This window comes from Schistocerca nitens, chromosome 1, assembly GCF_023898315.1.
Source record: "Schistocerca nitens isolate TAMUIC-IGC-003100 chromosome 1, iqSchNite1.1, whole genome shotgun sequence".
NCBI lineage: Eukaryota > Metazoa > Arthropoda > Insecta > Orthoptera > Acrididae > Schistocerca > Schistocerca nitens.
In genome coordinates, this window is record NC_064614.1 from 870,144,850 (window position 1) to 870,167,077 (window position 22,228).

The 22,228-nt window shown below is 44.8% G+C and overlaps 1 protein-coding gene across 1 annotated transcript in view; it reads left to right on the forward strand.

The window, feature by feature from the left end:
* The window catches only part of LOC126210138 (uncharacterized), a 72,915-nt gene extending 53,450 nt beyond the window's left edge, over window positions 1-19,465 (forward strand). The window contains exons 5-8 of the mRNA XM_049939324.1: window positions 2,364-2,767; window positions 4,978-5,197; window positions 11,787-13,438; window positions 19,141-19,465. Coding sequence (XP_049795281.1) covers window positions 2,364-2,767; window positions 4,978-5,197; window positions 11,787-13,438; window positions 19,141-19,465 — 2,601 coding nt within the window. The remainder of the gene's footprint in view (window positions 1-2,363; window positions 2,768-4,977; window positions 5,198-11,786; window positions 13,439-19,140) is intronic.
* Window positions 19,466-22,228: the final 2,763 nt, after the last annotated feature.

Genomic DNA, 22,228 nt, shown 5'->3' on the forward strand with positions numbered 1-22,228 from the left:
GAGGCTTTGTTGTCTTTTGTGGTTGGCTGCACATTCAGACTGAATTTTTAACATTGTATTCGTCTTTTGACGCCATTCCGACGATAATAAAATGTGAAAGCTATAAGTACATTTGTCTTCAAGGACCCATTGAGAGACAAAGTGAAGGTAAGTGAAGATATTTTTCACACTGTGTTTGAATGTTCTGTGATAGATAAGTAAAGAGGAAGCACCACCTGCCAGATCGTTGTTCCGAATGAGTGCCAGAAGCACAGAACACATAATTCAGTTTAACCATTCTGTTCTCTAAGTCTCTCATTGCGTATACTTTTCCTCCACGATGAATCAAAAACTAAATTTGTATGACATCATTTCGTTTGAAGACGCCAAACCTGACAGGTCTTCGAGAACCTGGGATTTGTTTGGGAATGCCAAGACAATATCTTCGTTGCTCGGTTTCTAATGAAAACAGCAGAACTGACAGGTCTTCGACAACAGGTGATTTGTTTTGGATTCCTAAGACATAATCTTTATGGCTGCATTTCTATTAACAACGTCAGACCTGACCTGTGTTTGAGAAAAGAAGACTTGTTTCGGAGTCCAGGACGGGAAAATAGTCACGTCGCAAAAATCTGTAACGTTTCATTCTGTACTTATTTCTAGTACATCGAGAACTGTTCTTGATGACCAGGTTGGGTAGCCGTGCGGTGTAGGGCGCCTTGCCACGGCTTGCGCGGTTCCCCCCGTCTGAGGTTCGAGTCCTCCCTTGCGCACGGGTGTGTGTGTTGTCCTTAGCGTAAGTTAGTTTAAGTTCGATTAAGTTGTGTGTAAGCCTAGGGACCGATGACGTCAGAAGTTTGGACCCATAGCTCTCACCACAAATTTCCAATTGTTCTTGATATTAAATCATTAAATCTGAGGTCGTGGAAGACGTTCAACACTAGAGCTATAAAACTACAGTGGCTTACAGCGCAATATCGTAACTAAGCACAGACTACGGTAGTTTTCCAAGTAGCTTTGGTGACTTAAAGTCATAAGTGCATTACCTGTAGGTTAAGTGTGTTGCATACCTGTCGGGCATTACCTCATACCGAACGCTTTCTTCACGTATGCAGTCAGCGCCTTACTAGATTCCCCTAAAAACCGAAAGTGTGAACCACTCTAGCAACTGAGTGGTGTTGTATGAAGAACCGGTTAACATGCGGAATATTTTGTCCCGCGATGTTACCGTTCTACTTACATTTAAGCAGTATTTATAAAATAATTTAAACTGTCAATATTTAATCAAAGTTTCATTCGGAAACTGTTGATTTGTAACGCGAAACAGAGGAACTGTGCTGTGAAAATGAAGAATTGAATACAGGTTTATAATACAGCAGTAGAAAACGTAAAATGAAAGAAAACGCGAAACAAAAATATATCAAACATCGCTCCAGTACATCGTCGAATTTAAGTGAAATATATTTCTATTATTAATAAACAACTTCCGTATTTATAAATAATAATAGGAAATTCTTTACCTATGACCATAATGAAAATCATTCTATCGGGTACTAATCTCTATATCTCAGCATGAAAATTAAACTTTCATCAAAATTTGTCTGCTGACACAAAAGCTCAGAAGTTACGCGATCAACTAATTTTTACTACTTATAAAATGCGATTTTTATTCTCTATGGGTATAAAATACACAATGGACTGACGCTGAGTGATGTATTGATCTAATTATGTGCAAAATAACCAACCAAACAAACAAAAAACCGAAGACAAGTCGTCGGCTTCCAGTTTCTCTGTTACACATTCATGTATCTTTCTTTTCCTAACTATGCTATCAATACTACCGGTAATGCTACCACTTAAAAAAATAAACTCTTCCCGCAGAGGCCACGAAGGCCCAAAGGTACCCACCGGCCGCCGTGCCATCATCAGCCCACAGGCGTCACTGGATGCGGATATGTAGGGACATGTTATCAGCACACCGCTCTCCCGGCCGTATGTCAAGTTTCCGAGACCGGAGCCGCTACTTCTCAGTCAAGTAGCTCCTCAGTTTGCCTCACAAGGGCTGAGTGCACCCCGCTTGCCAACAGCGCTTGGCAGACCGGATAGTCACCCATCCAAGTGCTAGCCCAGCTTGACAGCGCTTGACGGGAACCGGTGTTGCCACTGCGGCAAGGCCGTTGGCTATCCTACTACTTACTACGTCATTTACGTAGTGCATCAAAATACTGAACCACAGGTTTTGCAGAGCGCAGATCCATTAAATACTCGTAGAAACAGGACTTTATGAACTCGCCCAAAAAGTTATTTTAACTTAGTTGGTCTTGAGTCATAAAACAGCAAAAGCCTTATTGCCCTGAGTGAGACGCGTTCTTTATTTTTCGCAGGGAATCGGCTACAACTTCAACTTTAAGTTGTCGTACAAGGTGCTGCGCGAAGAGGAAGCGCGGGTGCGTTACGGCAACCTGTCGGCAGCTTCCAACAGCAGCAGCAGCAGTAGCGGCGGCAGCAGTGGCAGCGGTAACGCGGGCGTGCCGGCGTGGCGCGGCGACCTGGTGCCCGGCTCGTACTGCGACCGCGTGCTGGAGCGCTGCGACGCGCGCGCCTGCCGCGTGCAGTCGCCCAACTACCCGGGCGTGTACCCGCGCAACGCCACGTGCTACTACCGCGTGGAGCAGCGGCCCGTGCCCAGCGGCCGGCACGCGCTCATCGCCGTGAGCCAGCGCCACTCGCACAAGGTGCACATCAAGGACCAGGTCGCCGAGTACGACCGCACGCAGCGCGTGCTCAGGTACGCTCGCTGCCGTTTCAGAAACCGCACTACCGTTTGTGCAGAATTGTCATCTATAGTTTTACATCGCCACCCACCGTACGATGGTGCCGTAGCTTACCAGACTCACCCTCACTCCTCCTGCAACACAGCTCTCCTTTTCCGTTCACGGATGGTCCAATGGAAGAGTTGCTATCATCGTCATTCCACATACACTCCAGCTCAACAAATTTTGTGACTGTGGATACACGACACAAATAAGTTGCAGTTACTAGCATTACTTCGAATGTTGGCTGTCGGTATTTTTAGACTAGTCTTTCCTCCATACACAGTGCTTTTCTTGCAGCATCTCCCACTGCAGTTCGTTGATTTACAAACAGTGTGGCGTGCTACATTAAAAATAGTTTTTGAGATGATTCATCGTATCTTATGCTACAGGCTTCATATACACGTTTAAGAAAAAATTCCACAGTAGGCGATCGGCATGGGTCCCTCATCCCAGTTCAAGAGAAAAGTGTGTCTACCAAAATCTAGTCTTGCCAATAGATTTAATACAAATCCGATTTAAAATACGGGGCTCTAGTATGCAGGGTGACCGACAACAGAAGCATGAACTCCACGGTGTGCCAGAGCTGACCCATTAGCTCAGTGAGACGAGGCAATCCCGTGAAGGACGGAAACGAAGACTTGATGGTGGAGTCGCTTTTGTGCGAATTTTTTTTTTTTTCAATAGAAGCATTCGACTGTTTCCAATTTACGCCTACACAATGCGGTATCTTTTGTATTTCTTTCTGTTACTGCTGCCTTTATTTAGCCATTAAGACATTACACTAACTTCTTACGGACGTGAACGACAACTTTGTTTCGTCAATGATACAAAAAAAAGGCAACAGAAAATAACAGTGTATACAGTAACATTGTCTGTATCCCATGGGGTACAAAAAACACAATAGGTAGGCTACATTAGATTGCACTTAATGCTATGCATAATAATGCCATTCTGTACATTTAACTTCCACGTTTACCTTTACAGAGCCTGAACGTAAACGCACGAGGAATATTCACTTCATAGAATATGTTCAAAGCGACCATCGTGCGTCTGTAAGCGCGTCGCCACTCGCTGCACCTTACTTTGCTCGACCGTACGCAACACTCCTACATCCACCATTGCTCAAGCAGCATGCACGCGAGCTATTATATCATGTGCGTCTATGGGTAGAATTCTATAAACTTCTCACTTTAAGTGTCCACGCAAATTAAAGTCTACCAGATTAAATTCCGTGGAAAGTGGAGGCAAGATCATTCGACCTCCATGACCGCTCCATTTCCATGGAAACGCTTCATCTAAATAGTTACGCACATTGATTCCGATGCGTGGCGGTGCACTATCACGCTGAAACCATAGCTGCCACCGAGCAACAAGTGCAATGTTTCCTAATGCGGCAGGCAAAATATTGCAAAAACACATAAGACGCAAGCGCTCATTCAACTTGCACGCAATAGGTTGTGTTCCGATCAATAACGGCTCTTGTGCACGTAAAAACACCTTCACATTGAAGGTACATTCGTCAGTTCATATCACATTATTTATAATCTCTTAGTTATCTTCCACCTGGTACAAAAGCCTGCGCTCTTCAGGGTCATACCTTCGGGAGTAAACGACGGTTTATACGCTCCACAGTGTTGTCGTGTAAGTCGGTACGTTTCCAGCCTCGTCTAACGTAACGAATAATTTCAGGCCCATTACCAGAACCGATCCACCGTTCCACAATTTCACTTATGCTGCAGAGACGGCGACCTTGAGCCAGACGTTTGTTCCTATTACTTCGGCGGTCGATATTTCTGTTGGATAACATTTTTGGACATGGATTTCTTTCGCAAATTTAGTTCTACAAGGAATCCTCCACAGCAGCTCCGAGTTTTTTTGATAATGTATTATTGGGCCCTATACCTCAGTTGTAGACGAGCACGAAATCCCTGAAAATATCAAATTCAGCTGTAAACAGTACGTCCGAGGTTTCAGACAACATGGTCGACCTACAGGGTCTCTTCATATCGGCCCAGGAGAAATGAAAAGGTGGCTGACAGCCGCTGTGAAGCATTCGCCACATCTTGTGAACGAGTGTTTCAGTCTTAGCGAAGTGGTCAGCGGCAAGGAATGACACTCCCGATACACACTTTCTTCTATAACTATCCTGAGTCGTTAACGTCTACCACGGTGTACATTACAGGGTGTGGGAGCAGTGCAACGTGGTGCAGGACTACCTGACGATTTACGACGGCTCCTCGACGACGGACCCGGTGCTGGTGCGGCTGTGCGGCGGCGACGCGGTGCCCGACATCGTCAGCAGCGGGCCCAACATGCTGCTGGAGTTCCACACCTCGCCCTACGACAACCCCTTCCACCCCGTGCCGCTCAGCTACCTGCCTGGCTTCGAACTGCAAGTTGAGGCAAGTCCTGCCAGGTTTCATTGCTATTAGCTGTGGCTGTCGGTACACAACTAATGAGGAAAAAGTTGTTGTTGCTGTGGTCTTCAGTCCTGAGACTGGTTTGATGCAGCTCTCCATGCTACTCTATCCTGTGCAAGCTTCTTCATCTCTCAGCACCTGCTGCAACCTACATCCTTCTGAATCTGCTTAGTGTATTCATCTCTTGGTCTCCCCATACGATTTTTACCCTCCACGCTGCCCTCCAATACTAAATTGGTGATCCCTTGATGCCTCAGAATATGTCCTACCAACCGATCCCTTCTTCTGGTCAAGTTGTGCCACAAACTCCTCTTCTCCCCAGTTCTATTCAATACTTCATAATTAGTTATGTGATCTATCCAACTAATCTTCAGCATTCTTCTGTAGCACCACATTTCGGAATCTTCTATTCTCTTCTTGTCCATACTAGTTATCGTCCATGTTTCACTTCCATACATGGCTACACTCCATACAAATACTTTCACAAACGACTTCCTGACACTTAAATCTATACTCGATGTTAACAAATTTCTCTTCTTCAGAAACGCTTTCCTTGCCATTGCCAGTCTACATTTTATATCCTCTCTACTTCGACCATCATCAGTTATTTTGCTCCCCAAATAGCAAAACTCCTTTACTACTTTAAGTGTCTCATTTCCTAATCTGATACCCTCAACATCACCCGACTTAATTTGACTACATTCCATTACCCTCGTTTTGCTTTTGTTGATGTTCATCTTATATCTTAGTATGTCTTTTATAATTTGAGAAAACTCATGGATAACGCCCTAGAAAATAGCCGACATTTTGACAGTTGAGCACCCCCTCATTTTCTAGGCACAACAAATCCATCCTTGTTTTTGAGACGGCCTAAGTTGTCTGCGGTGGTTCGTTCTTATCATTCTTAATACACCCTTTTTTTCTTTCCTGAGTTGTCTTACCCGCGCACCAAAGGTTTAAATTACAATGCATAGCGAACTCTATTTTCTTTAGTGCCTATAAGAATACGGAGCATTCAGTATCCCGAGGAACCTCAAGCTTCACATCACTTTTATTGCTCAACTACCTGAAGAAGGTTATTTGTCTCTGATGAGAAAAAGCACCAAGCGAATGCAGTAACAGTTGCCATACTTGGTACCATGGCTACTCAGCCCTTGTCACAGTGTGCCATTGAAGGGTGCTTTGGGCAATATTGGCGGCAGTATTTATTGCCATTCGTGCTGCCGTTTGATAACTTCGGGGTAAGTTTTTGTGTCATTGTCGATCCAGTTGCTGCTGACTGGCCCAGTTCCAATCACCAAAACCTAACAGCGAGATACTAATAGGGGCTATCAGACTTCCCAGCTCTCTGCGACTGGCCACATCTCACTGCCTGCTGTCTGCTGTGATAACTTTAGAAATTCGCCCCGTCGTAAGTGAAGCTATTACCAACGGAATCAGCTGGAAGACGATAGTCATTTTTTCGAACGGCAACGTGTTAACAGGACCATTCTCCTGTCATGATTTACAAGATCAATGAAAGGAAGATTATCAACAGGAGAACTGTTTCAACTCATCTTTCTGAACTCGTAAGTCTTGCTGGTGCTTTTACTGGTTGATAAAAGTCCGATACAGTTTTCTAATTTAGGGAACATGCGAAAATTCGTATACGTATATGTTCATACTCTGTTACGTTACACAAACTGAAAACATGGTTTATTGTAATTGACGTTCATGTAACAAACTGTTCACAAATATCAAGAAAGTTCGAAGTAATTCGTATTTCAACTACAAGCTGCTTTCAGGGAATAATGTTTTATTTGGGACTAGTTTTGTAGGAAGTCCCATTTTCAAGCCGAATAAAAATTACGTTGTAACGAAAACACCGTGGTAGGAGAGCTTAACAACTCAAATTTCAGATCCAAGTTAACAGCTGTTTCATGATTATGGGTTGGAGTGACCTAAAGAAGGGTTCGTTTCCCACGCATTTTTGCTGAATTACATAAACATATCGACTCCCGAACAGTGTTCACATATACGTAGTACCATGATGTTTTAATTTCAATGTGTTTTTTATGTCTGTTTGAAATCGAACTTCCAACCAAAACTAATGGTCAATAAAGCATTGTTCACTAAGAGCAGTACGAACTCATTCAAGTTTATTAGAGCTGAGGATCACGTTTTACAAGAAAGAGGAGAGTGTTCTTTTCTAAGTAACGTTGGCAGCATTTGAAAACGCCTTGGTGGCTTGTGGTTTCTTATAAGCAGGCAACGCACCTAGTGTTGATCAAAGAACAAAACCTCTACGAAAAATTAGAATGGGAAAACATTCCAATCTTTTCCCTGCAAATAGTTGGAAAGAGATGATTGCTAAGTCTGTATTCCCATCCACCACTGTAATACCACTGACGATTAGCCACATGGAAAGCGCGTTCTCATAACTTGGCAACTGCTAGTTAGTAGCTAAGTTCAAAAATGAATGGTTAGAGGTTGACGTGCTTTCGGTGCCGTGGATACTAGATGTGGAACACTAACTTTACAGATAAGGGCGAAGCGTGAGTAGGGTCAACATTTGCACAATGAGGAAAACACATTTTGCATGGCAATTGTCTGGTTTTTACTTCTTCTTTTTTCATGTCACGACGAAGATCTGAGCTAAAAGTTTAAAAGGACTTAGCCTGAAATGCTACTGATTCATTTGATTTCAATTTGATGTAAACCTCCACATACATTAGCTCTAATGCACCCAGCGTATCACACATGTTTGCGATAAAGGTATGTCCAGGAACTGGAAACCTATGGAATCAATTCAATGAGAACAACATTATTTGGAAACAAATAGTTTACGTTAGCAAAGAAAGAAATGCTTTACTTTCATTAATGAAGAAATTTGTATTTTCAATTGCCTCTGTGTTATATGTCTAGTATCTGACGTATGTGCAACCGTCATGTGCAGTTCCTCATTTCGCGACTGATCGGATCTTACTTTCCGAATAGCTCTCATGTATTGTCAATCCTCTAAACATAGTATATGAGAGTAACTACACCTACCATGCATTCGGCACTTTCCACAGTAAAAGATGTATAAAAAAACAATTTACGCAATATTCTTCTTTGTAAACTTCGTCTCGGTGTATTCTTTCTTTGTCTTCACAATATGAAAAGCAAAGGCGAAGCCAGGTTCGGTTGCTAAACGTTGTTCCTTTGCAAACTTTAACGTTAGTCTGATGCTCAATATTTTCATTCAGCGGCGTCAGCTGTCTTCTTGAAGCGTAGGTCATGAGGACAGCCTTCACTGGAAACACAGTGCACTGTGGTTAACGTCGTAATGGCATTTCAGATCATTTTGACACCAGACATGCTGGTATACACCTTCTCTCCACAAAAGGAAATTCCTCTTTCCAAACTTTATTACACTATTCTCTTCTTTACACATATTTGATTCTTAGAGAACATGTAACTACACTGCTGGCCACCGTAAATGCAACACCCTGAAGGAAGCATCCGAATCAAGTGAAATTTACACCATGGGTTTGCAGCGATGAGATATGCAACTGATTAGAATTTCAGCGCAGACGCACATCACGCGCGCCTGTGGCGCCACCTCATAGCGCCATTTAAGGCTTGGCGATTTCGACGAGTGTACGTTCGGCACGTGTGTTTACCTCGTGGTTGTTTCACAAGACGATCAGTTATGCCTCGTAGACAACAGCGAACATCGTTTGATCAAGTATCCGAGTTCGACAGAGGAAGGATAGTGGCTTACCGAGATTGTGGATTATCATACAGAGAAATCGCTAGTCGTGTTGGACGAAACCAAACAACTGTAATGCGGATATGTGACCGTTGGATGCAGGAGGGTACGACGGACCGACGTGGTCGATCGCATTCACCTCGGTGCACCACTGCACGTGCTGATAGGCAAATTGTGCGCATGGCAGTGACGGATCGCTCAGTGACATCCCGAACCATAGCACAGCACATTGCGTCTGTAACGCATCATCCAGTGTCTGCGCGTACCATTTGACGCCGTTTACAGCAGAGTGGTCTGTCCGCAAGACGTCCATTGCTTCGTCTACCATTGACGCAGAACCACAGACGTCTCCGTCGCCAATGGTGTGATGACAGACGGATGTGGACGGCGGAATGGAATGACGTTGTCTTTACTGACGAGGCACGCTTCTGTCTGCAGCACCACGATGGTCGGATTCGAGTGTGGAGACACCGTGGAGAGAGGATGCTGGACAGCTGCATTATGCGCCGCCACACTGGTCTTGCACCGGGTATTATGGAATGGGGCGGTATTGGATATTACTCTCGCACGCCTCTAGTACGCATTGCCGGTACTTTAAATAGCCGGCGCTACATATCCGAGGTGCTGGAACAAGTTGTCCTTCCTTACCTTCAGGGCTCGGCCACAGCCATATTTCAACAGGATAATGCGCGACCTCACGCGGCACGCATTGTCCAAAGGTTCTTCGTCAATAACCAGATTGAATTGCTTCCCAGGCCGGCTCGCTCTCCGGATCTCTCGCCGATAGAAAACATGTGGTCCATGGTTGCTCAACGAGTGACCCAGATTACATCCCCAGCTGCCACACCAGATGATCTTTGGCAACGTGTGGAAGCTGCTTGGGCTGCTGTACCCCAGGAACACATCCAACGTCTCTTTGATTCAATGCCGAGACGTGTGGCAGCGGTGATCTCCAACAATGGCGGCTACTCTGGCTACTGATTCTGGCAGGAACCACATGTCACAGACATCTGTAAACGTAATCATTTGATACTTGGTCAACGTGTTATCTACAAAATAAATTTTGTTGTGCTACCTCTTGTCTTTCTTGGTGTTGCATTTACGGTGGCCAGCAGTGTATTAGGAAACCAGTAACAGTAATTTTAACTACACGAATCTTGGGACAGAACTGTCTGAGTGGATTTTCTGCCATTTGACTGTACAGAATCTTTATGATATTGCACAATTATGACTTCAGCCTTTCGCAATTTTCAAGAACCACAATGTTAAGCACCATCATACTTTTGTAAACGAAGTAATCGCCGAAATATGTGTTCTATTTCTGTCAAACCCTTTACAAGTATGTCTTCATTTATATGCAGTTAAACCTTCATTATATAATTAAGTTAAATATAATTCGACGATGAATTCGTTTAACAGAAGTCTGATCATGCTTAACACTTTGGTATTTGATAATGGTCGAAGGCCAGAATCGTGATTGTACAATAGAAAAAAACAATCTATACAGTCAAATGGCGGACTTCAATGTATACAATAACAACTTTCTTAAACAGTGTTACAAAGCGAAGAACAACTAACACATTAGAGTCGAGTGTTGGCCTTCAGCCGCGACGTTATTTCTGAATGCTGAAATCAGTTTTTGTGCCCACTGTAGACTGTCAGTAAGACAGATAAACTTTTCTATATTATTTATTACAGTATGGGACAGCTGTGGGTTTTGGCTATTTTCAAATGAAATTGTGACGGCAAAATGTGTTTTGTTGAACTCCTGAGAGCCAAGGGAGATAATAAAAAAGGTTTCAGTATTCAGCAAACAGAAAAAAAGAACCTTCACATTGCTCGCTACGAAACTGACTGAATGAATACCTACTGTCAAGACTACAACAAAGTTACAACAGCACTGCCAAATCCACAAGAGCCGCCTTTTACAATGGCAAGTGCCGAATGCATGGAATGTGTGATTATTCTCATATACTACGTTGAGAGGATTGACCGCATATGAGGGCTATTCGGAAAGTAAGATCCGATGTGTCCCGAAATGGAAACCGCAGAGAGAACCAAAAATGTTTTATTTACAACAGTTAGCTACACCTTCCAACTATTTCTCTACACATCGCCGCTCCAACTGGGGAATTTGTCGTTGCATTGTACCAACTTTTCAATATCCTCGTAATAGAAGGCAGCCGCCTGTATTTTCTGTCAGTTCTCTAAACTGACTGCAGCAAGTTATCTGTGCCAACGGTTCATGTAAGCAGAGGAGAAAATCGGGTAGAGCCAAGTCAGGGCTGTATGGTGGATGATCAAACACTTCGCATCGAAAACGCTCCAGGAACGTCCTCATTGCTCCTGCAACGTGCGGCCGAGACCTGTAATGAAGAAGAATATGCATGCAATATCAAAATGTTGTACATGGCTGCATATATATATATATACCACTCTCATTCTTTGATTTCAATTCTGAGGAAGGCACTCCTAGCAGTGTCGAAACCGACCGCTGGTCGTGCGCCGTTAAAAATAGTGACCGAGGGCTAATTTTCTTTCAGTTGCATGCAATATACTTTGTAGGAACTGCATGAAATCAAGCGAAGTCTCTGCCGGCAATGATACTTGGTAAGAGAGCCTATGTTGTACGTATCTGTAAGTGTTCACTGTGCGCTCAGAACTGAAAAGAGTGACGTGAAGGGATCGGCTGGTGTACTACAGACAATGTCCAACACAATTATGCAAAGCTTCAGCGGATGTTCATTGTAGTTCCTATTTCGCGACCGCTCGGATCTCACTTTTCGGATAGCCCTCGTACATGCATAGGAGATCGCTGAATTTTGACCTGTTCCGCAGGTGGTGTTTGTGGACGCTCGGTCGCACAGTTACGTGCGCGACCGCAGGCACTGCGAGTTCCTGCTGACGAGCTTCGACGCGCCGTGGGGCGAGGTGGAGAGCCCGCAGCACTCGCTGCCGCCCAACACGACGTGCCGCTACCACTTCCAGGGCCGGCGCCACGAGACGGTGTGGCTGTCGTTCCTCAAGTTCCACCGCGCCGACTGGGACACGGGGGCGGCGGTGGCGGGCTGCGTGCGCCTGTGGGACGGCCGGCTCGACCCGGTGACCAACAGCAGCGGCGGAGGCGGCGCGGGGGCGGTGCAGCTGTTGGGCGAGTTCTGCAAGGAGGAGGCGCCGCGCCTCTGCGACCACAGCCTGCTCAGCAACAGCACGCGCCACACGCGGCCCTGCGCGCTGCCCGAGAGCTACGTGTCGTCGGGCCCGGAGCTGACGCTCGACACGTTCCAGGCGAGCGCGCTCTTCCCGCTGTCGTTCCTGCTGCGCTACGAGTTCGTCGACACGTCGCTGGAGGGCGCGCCCGCCGCCGGCGCCGAAGCCGGCCCCTGCGACCGCGTCTTCCGCTCGTCGCCGCTGTCGCCGCGCGCCGGCCGCTTCCAGTCGCCGCGCAGCGTCTTCCTGTACGGCCGCGGCGGCGCGCACAACCTCAGCTGCGTGCTGCGCTTCGAGGCGGCGCCGGGCGAGCGCGTGCGCCTCACGCTGGCGCGCGCCAGGTTCGGCGGCCGGCCGTGCCAGACGCGCCGCGACGCCGACACCGAGCGCTGGTCGTGCGCCGTCCCGCCCAAACTGCCGCTCAAGAAATTTCCCAGGAGGAAGCGCGTCGGCGTAGCGGAGCTCTCCCTGTCGGAGTACCCATGGACGGGCGTAAAGATACAGAGGGACTGCTTTTGCTCTCCAGTGCTCGAACCGGTCGTGATCGACACACTGACCGCGTCCACCGTAGAGGTCAACTTCACCGTAACGTTCATGAACATCACCCAGGACTTCAAAGACTTCTTCTTCGACGGAGAGTACGAATTCATCTCCAGCTCCGACGCCAGCACACCTGCCTGCGGACAGTCCAAGGAAAACGTCGTACTTCGCGGCTCCAGTGGCGAAATACTCTTGGGTGGCGCGGCTGTGAAACCTCCCACCACTTCCGAACTTCCTAAGCTGAAGGTGGAGGAGGGTGTCCAGAGCGACTCGAACGACGTCCTGCCATCGCGGTGCATACACCTTCCGTGGCTCATCCAACCGGAGGACGCGCTCAATAACTACTTGTACGTAAAGATCGCAGGCTGGGAGATCACTGGCGACAGGCGCGACTGTCCGACGCCGAACCGCATACTGGTGCACTCTGGAGACGGTCACCGGCCCTCGGTAGTGGTGTGCCCCGCCAGTGCTGGCGCTGCCGCAGACAACGAGGTGTCCGGAGGGGGCGTTGTGGACGTGTTTTCGGACGGCTGGGACCACCGCAGTCCAGTGCAGCCGGCAGATATCCTTCCTGCGCTGCGGTCGCCACACGCGCGCAGTCTGGTGGTCGAGTTCCTGGAGAGGCGGCCCGGCACCAGCTACGCCGTCACGTGGATGGAGGTGTCACGCCGACCTCTGCTCTCGGCATCCAGCTATCTGCTCACTGCCTCCTCAGCAGCGCCTTCGGAATGCCTATATCGGTAATATACCACAAACTACCCCATGGAAAACTTAAGGTGGAATAATGACAATGTTATAAAACAATGTACACATATAAACACATTCACTCAAACATCTGCTAAATCCAGCCAGAAACAGCATCCGTGTGTGTATGAGTTGTGTTTGAGTGAGTGTGTGTGGTGTGTTTGTGTGTGTGTGTTTGGCTCAAATGGCTCTGAGCACTATGGGACTCAACTGCTGAGGTCATTAGTCCCCTAGAACATAGAACTAGTTAAACCTAACTAACCTAATGACATCACAAACATCCATGCCCGAGGCAGGATTCGAACCTGCGACCGTAGCGGTCTTGCGGTTCCAGACTGCAGCGCCTTTAACCGCACGGCCACTTCGGCCGGCTGTGTGTGTTTGTTTTGTCTAATTCGGAAGAACGTCTTTTGGCCGAAACTTATTTGTTTAGCAGTATTTCTGTTGTGCCTGCCTGCGACTCAACATTTCCACTATACGGAGACTGATGATGATCAGCTCCAATACTCCAAGGAACGTAGGGGACGATGCAGGAGACCCGCACATCCGACTAGTCAACGTCCTAGCGCAGGTGGCTTGCCTTCGCCTTCCTCCGACCGTAATGGGGATAAATGATGATGATGAAGACGACACAACAACACCGAGTCATCTCTAGGCTCGGAAAATCCCCGACCCCGCCGGGAATCGAACCAGGGACCACGTGCGAGGGAAGCGAGTGCGATGTCCTTTTCATATTACTGTCACGAACTATTCTATATATTCTTTATTCTAATTCGGTCACAGTTCCGTGTCATTATCCTGGTGATGGCTTAGAACAACCAAGTTCATTTTCAAGCCAGGCCTATTAAAGCTAAAATACGAAACATTTATAACAACACAGAAATAAACAAGGAAAACATAAAAACACAGTTCTTAAAATTTCAATAGTTGCCCACTGAACTGGAACATACGTACCTGCACTGACAGTGCTTGGTTATGCGACAGTCGATTGACACATACATGACACATAGTCACATGTAATGTCGGGCCAGTTTGACAATGTAGATGTATTCATGAAGAATGCTGAACTAGATGAAGTATTGGCGCCAGAGTCATTTCCGTAGTAAAACAGCTGATGTCGCTAGTGTCTCGTTTAGCACCCATGCGCGCGCTTACAGCCAAAGGTGAATCGCATCTCAAATCCAAACTGTCCACGTGCATGTTTATACAGCACAAGCCTTGCATGAAAAATAACGTATGGCAATGTTTGCTCCATTATCAAAAGTTACATACTCAAAATGTGTAAAAATCAGTACTGCCACACGCGTATTAACGAATCTATACTAACACAATTCTAATGACAGCTTTCAATGACATTTACTTGTCACTAACATTTAATTCGTTAAATTTCGAGTACTGCTGCGTAGTGTAGGAGCATTACCAGATAAGATTAACAGAGTACATCGAGATTGTTCACAGAAGGGAACCACGTTTTCTGTTATCGAGAAATAGAGGAGAGAGAGTAACGGATGTGATACACGGTTTAGGGTGGACATAATTTTATAAAAGACTTTTTCATTGCGGCGGAGTGTTCTCACGAAATTTCTGTCACCTGCTTTCTCCTCCGAATTCGTTGGCGTCGACCTACATAGGGAGAAACGATCATCGTAATAAAATAAGGAAATATCAGAGCTCACTATTCGAATGTAATAACAGAGAATTTGTGTGAAGATGGTTCGATGACTCCAGTGCCAGGCACCTAAGTGTGATTTCCAGAGTAGCGATGTAGATGTAGATGTAGAAAAGAAGTTTGACATACGTGTCCCTCATGAAAAAGTAACAGAGGTCTAATGAAATAATTATCCTGTGTGTAATAACGACAGATACTTAATAGGTCAGAGCATATGTTCATAAGTCGACCTGTGTCCAAGTTCTTCGACATACAGTTAACAGAGGACATGCTCAAATCATCTTGAGTACCGAGTAAGACATAACAGATGCACTGTCGTAAACATTGTCGTAAACCGTACGCTAAAAGCACCAATGAGCTACGTCGTCAAATGATAAAGTACATTCAACTTGTACTCACGTTGCCCTAATCTGCCTACTTAGGGCTGTATGACATGTAAATTAACCGGTAACATAGTCCACGAAAAATAAATATAAAAATCAGTCATAAAATATTGAAATGAAACTATATATCGTGGCAGAGAAATTTGCCATAATCCGCCGAATTGGTCACTCGACATAAACAAGAGGTGTGCGGAAAGTGCCTCCGCAACGTTGTGTATAACTGTCAGAACCATAATCCACAGGTCTAGGGTTCAGTCTTTGGTTTGCCTTAGCACTTTCTCTATCATATATTGTCATTTTCACTTCTGGCAATGAAACATTGGATAAGTAAAGTGCAAAAGATGGAAAGCGAGAACATACTACTTTCAGTAGGACCAGTGGTGTGCTGCGTCATGCTTTTTACTGAGAGATGGATGGAGAATACTTCGTGGGATTTCCAATGTACTAACAGTCTCTGTCCTACATTTCACACTACAGTTGTTCCTTACTTTGGTAACTGTCAACACTGGGGTGAGCACCACATTGGTCAACTCATCTGCTTCTGACTCGTCACACAAAAAATGGTATGCTTGGAAAGTTCTTGGGGTCGCTTCTAAAAGTGATACTTACCGTGTTAGCCTTATGCAATCCATAATGACACCATAGTGGCTAAGTTCCCCAACCACACACGCACCAACACGAACATCAACTGTAAATATTCTAACCCCACCATGGAGCTCACAATAGAGACGCAGCAGAGTGATACTGCTGGCAGGAACATTATGTTACACTGTTACTTGCTACTGCACATCACCCCACAACCTGCGTCCTGGCATGCACAGCCCTATAATCACAGCCATGTAATACAAGCAATGTAGAGTGAAAGCCACTTATGAGGATGAGTAGAACTTTACTTTCATCCAGACACTACGTTTTCTGAAAGAAAACAAAATTTTCTGAAGCTATTTGTTAGAACAGCTACAGAAAACGCTGAGGAGAATCTACTGGTGTTCACCACAGCGACTCAAAAATATATGGTTTGAAAGACACAGGGTCTTTCAATGAGACAAAATCCCACCACCTGTCGGTTGAGCAAGTGTTTTTGTCAGGTAGAAATATCGTCCCACGTTATTACAGCTGGAAATTGACGGAAGCAAGATTAATGATCAAACAACTCCCGTAACATACGTTTTGTACTGAACCAGATGGTGAACATTATCAAAGATCGCCTTGACATTTGCACTGGGAATCCCGAATCTTCTCCACAATGGTCTTTTGGGATTACCAAGTTCATTATGTCTCTACAAAATGGGTGCTAAGTTCCTTGATAGTAACCTGGTAAGTTAAAATTTCCTGCTTCTCAAGCCCATCCTTACCGTTACTGATGAAAGATCGCTGCCACTGCAATCTGCGTTCTAGGCATTTTGACAATTATGCCGTATGGTCGTCATTTAAACATCAGACACATCAGATGCATATTTTTCATCGATAATACGTTCTGAACGTTCGAAAATCTCTTCACATATTTAACTTTTACCGTTACAGGGGATGAAACTAGTATGTTACTTTGAAGAGGTAACCAGTGCATTCGGGAAGTACTGACTATCGAATACTAAAGCCATTTTCTGCACGTATTACGCAATGGTCTTTCTAAATGTGTCATCAAGCCGTCCTCTAAAGACTCGTGTTGGGTGATCTTCGTACAACTTTTCCAGGAAAAAATAAAGTCACGGTTCGAGTAATGCTTTCATGAGCGTTGATAACAGCTGTTAGTCACTATAGCATAGACAGTATGAAGTAGTGGAGGTAGAAGACGTCAGTATCCGACTCTCACTATCAGCCAGATCTGTGGATATCGTTGGAGACAGAAGTATCTGTTCCAGACGGTTCTACAGATGTTTGATGACGCTGAAATCCGAGAACTTGACGAGTCAGAGTGGATATGGGACTGCTCCACATTCTGCTGATGCTATACAGGGGTAGTTACATGACTAGAGTAGGAGAATTTTATCATTATGCAACCACGAATGATTTAGTATTTATTTACACCTGGGGGAATTGAAGCAAAATCGTCTTTCATTTGATACAGTCTTTCTGACGAAATAACAAGTCGTGAAAGGAAACATTTCTGTGTAATTAAAACAGGTATAGAACACTACACCTCCTCCAGTTTAGTCATTCCCCACATGCAGACCTGCTGGAAAGACTGCTGAGGTGTAAGAGTAATTTACAGAGAGATATGAGATTCGTTTGACGATACAGCGCTATTCCGGGTCCTCACGATAAGTTGTTACTGTCTCTTCGCCCACTGTAAGCCAGTACGTTTCTTACCAGCAATACAGAGGCCTATTCTTTGTGTAATTCACATATTGACGACATAAAATTCCTTCTGGACTGCTATTTTCCACAAAAGTTAATATGCCCCTGCTAATAAGAGTAGGTTCTGACGTTAAATGAATGTTAGTAAACCTGAAGATAATTTGTAAAATAGGAACCAGATACGAAAGCTTAACTACACAAAATAACTGATAAAAGGAATATACGTAAAAATAACGATACGGAAACGGGCGGATAATTTCATGCCATTTTATCTAGTGGCCGGGAGTGTCTGTTACGTTACATTAGAGTCTTATTACATACAATTTTAGGCTACATTGCAAAGCAGTTTTTATCTGAAACTATCGATTTAGATTACGCTATCTTATCAAAAGCCATACACCACGCTGCCATTGTAGATAACGTAGCTGCACGGAATATGCTACTCCACCGCCGTCCCTAACTCAACCTTCAATTCGCACCTCAGCCCATCTTGATTTTCGCCTACGCCTTCTTATTCCAAAATCACTGCGATATTTGAATAGCACCCCAGCTTTGTACGTGATGGGGAACTCCTGCGTGCACCCCTCGTGGTGTAAGTGATCTATTGAGCTGATGTATGGTGTAATAACATTTTCCTAGATACAAACTGAGTCTCAGCCTTTTATTTGACAAGGATAGAAGGTGAAGTAACGAATTAAAATTAGCGTTTCCAGGAAGACAGATTACCTACGCCTGAGGTATAGGCAGTATTTCCCCATTACATAGAAAGTTGAGGTGTTATTCCAATATCAAATAGCCTTGGCAGTATTAGGGATTTAAGAAAGGGAAATTCAAGATGGGCTGCAGTGTAAATAGAAGTTTGTGTTTGGGACGGCACTGGACTGGGTTAATCCACGCAGTTGTGTTAGCCATATCGCTATGGTCATTTAGTGGATAATATAGGTGCGTAGTTGTCAGGAAACCTGTATTCAAATCCGGGCATTGCTACAAAATTTAATTCATTCTTGTAGCCTTTATCCATATTGAACGTAAAGCTGAGATTTAACGTATCTCCCGGAAAAAAGTAATTACACGAGACCAACTCCGCAACACATTTGACTGTCCGGGCACTTCTTATCAGACAGTGTGTATCTACTGACCGCAATCGAACATAGATTTAAAAGCAGAGTGGTGAGTTCACGTAATTTTATGACAATGTTACTCTAGGTAAGAAAGACCGGTTTTCATCATGATTCTTCAGAGACGAAAGCCAGTAAACCATTCCATATTCAGACAATGCGATCATGACTTTTGTCTCGCATTAAAAAGCGTTTAAAGCCGCTGTAGTGCTACGTTCGGCTGTCGGCAGGTGTCCGGAGCTGAACGCGTGCATCAGCGCGGCGCTGTGGTGCGACGGCGCGCGCCACTGCCCGTCCGGCTTCGACGAGGACGACACCAACTGCGCGTACCAGGCGGCGGTGCCGGTGCTGTACGCGGCCATCGGCGGCGCGGCGCTGGCGGCGCTCGTGCTGCTCGTCACGGCGACGCTGCTGGTGCGCGTGTGGAGGCGGCGGCGCGCGCGCTCCCACAAGCCGCCCCCGCAGCTCGTCTCCGCCGCCGGCCGCCGCCCCAACGGCAGGCACTTCCACACCGACCCGCTCTTCCTCGACGCCAAGGACGCCGGCCTCTGCTGAGTTATCCCCGTCTCCCGACCCGTGACGTAACACCGAGTGCCAAACTCCGTGTAAACGAGAAACCTGTTGAAATACGGTACCTTTCTCAAAACGCTGATAACGTACATTGGTCTTAACGCGGAGACCGTCAAAGCCGGTGGTCTAGTGTGATGGTGTCACGCATAATGCCACGCTCTTTGCAAGCCAAGTGTTCTCTGTGTGTGTGTGTGTGTGAGTTTGTAAACGAATGTATTTTCGTTAGTGCTGCAGACAGTCTTTACCCGGGTGACATTTTACTCGATGAGGCACTGGCAAACTCAGAAGACGTTTGTTGAAACTGGGAACAACCACGGAATCTTTACCTAACGTAGGGTGACTTTTCGACGTGTATGGAAAATCGAATGAAGTACCAATAAACCGAAGAGATACGTACCTTCATTCCGCCCAAACCAATATTTACACAGCTCTTTCCGCTATTCTACTGCTCACAACCAATATATTGCAAAGTCGTAAAAACTAGAAATTCATATGTAAAATCAATAAAGAAATACGATGGCTTTTCCGAAAGTAAGTTTCGGTCAGTCGCGAAATGAAAACCATAGCGATATCAAAATTTCTTTTATCCGCAACAGTTAGCCACATCTTCCAGCTACCTTTATCAATTGTAGCCGCTCCGACTTAGTCATTTGTCGTGGCATTACACAAACTTCCCAGTACCGTGGTCACAGAAAGAAATCGCCTTTGTCGTGGTGCTATAGAAACTTTCCAGTACCCTCGTCACAGAAACGAGCCGCCTATGCTTTCCGTCAATTTTCTACGCTGATCTGCCTTTCGTTGTTGTGCCAAAATGTTGTCATCGTACCCAGCGGTTCATGTGAGCAGAGATGAACAACCGAGAGAGCTAATTAAGGGCAGTATTGAGGGTAATCAAACACTTCCCATAGAAAATGCTACAGGAACGTCTTTATTGTCCCTGCAGAATGCTGCAGAAAATTGCATGAAGGAAGAAACGCATGAGATTTATCTTATGTTGGCTACATATCTTCAGGCAAAATCTCTAACCAGACCCATATACATGACGGGAGGCACTGTTGTTTTACGAATTTATACGAGATCACTTTGCGCTCTGAACTGAAAACAGAGACGTGAAGCTATCCACAGCCACACTAAAGACACTGCCCAACACATCTGTGCAAAGCTCCATCGGATTTTGACAGTGCTTTCCATTTCGCACCTAATCGGACCTTACTTTCCGAATACGCCTCGAATTTTTATTTACTTCCACTATCCATCACAGTTGTGATAATAATTTCTTTGTGGCTACTAGTGTCCATCCATTATATCCATTTCTTAAGAACCGTAGCATGCAAAATATTTTGTGGTGTTAACAAAGGTAAAAATTACAATATACTTCCACAGTTGTACATAAAAGTTGAACGTCACATCAAGCATTACAAATTTTCTTCTATCCGTGCAATACATGCTTTTGCATACTTTAACTAGATTTTCATTACACGTCGCTAGATATCATTACATGAAGGCAAAATGACAGATGACAGACGCTTCTTTTGGGCACGTTGTATTTGGAGCTGCGTTGATGTTATTAAAAAACATGAGCTATCATAATTATGTTCTTGAAAACATGTAAATGGTTGTAAGTAATTGTAGAAACTGTAATGAAGGTTTGTTCTGTTAAATGTAGTCTGTTGCCACTGACCAAACGTCAGAGGACAGTGGTAGCCTCTAGGCTAGCCATTAGGACAATGCAATGTTTCATTTTGCTGCATTCAGTTGCCAAGAAACCGCATTATATACTCGCATGAAGTTTCAAATTTTGTATTCATGTAATGATTTCTGATGAAGAATAATGAACATTTGCTTACTCACATGTGCATTGATGGACTGATGACTACACTTACATCTAAGGTATGAACAAACACGTGTTGAAAAAATTTTGTGATGCTATACGTAACGTTCAACTTATGTGTACAACTATGGAAATACACTGTTATTTTTACGTTTTCAACATCATAAAATATTTATCACGGTCTAGTTTGAAAATTGACGTGATGGTTCAATACTAGTCGCTGCAAGGAAATTACTATTATCACAAGTATGATAGATACTGGAAGAAAATAAAAGTACTTAATATCAAGACAGTAGTCCTGTCCTCCATCAGTATGTTGGGACTTCATACAGAAATAGTTCATGCAGTTGCGTCGTCTAAGCACATCACATTGGTAGCAAATTTCAGTATTGAACCAAGCGATACAATGTCATAAATTTGGATTCACTATAACTTCTCTCCATTGCCTGGCTGACCAAGGTGGTGAACGTTGCTAAGCAAAGGTTTCATACTTCGTGGTGAACACAAACCGGGAACTCTCACACAAGTTACTTGTTCCTCCAAATGGCTGCCTTATGTATCACAGGCGGGTTCCAGATGTCTTTCTCGCAAATAAAAATTATGTTAATTTTTTAGTATGCCGTTAACGAAATAAAAAAAATTAACAGTAACATTCGTCATTTGACTGTCTGTCATTTCTGCAGTTGAGATTTCCCTACACATTGTAAGGTCACCCTGTAAAGAAGAACTTTTTCAACTACCAAAACTTCCAATACGTGCAGCAGCTTGGTTGGCACAACTGCACTCTGCGTGAAGGCATTGATAAGCACTTTCGCTACTGAAAGTTGTGAGAATCTCTGTCCACAAAATCAGTCATGACGCTGATATTTAAGCTGTAAAACTGGACCAATTTCTTGGAGTCAGTGTGAAGCATGAAG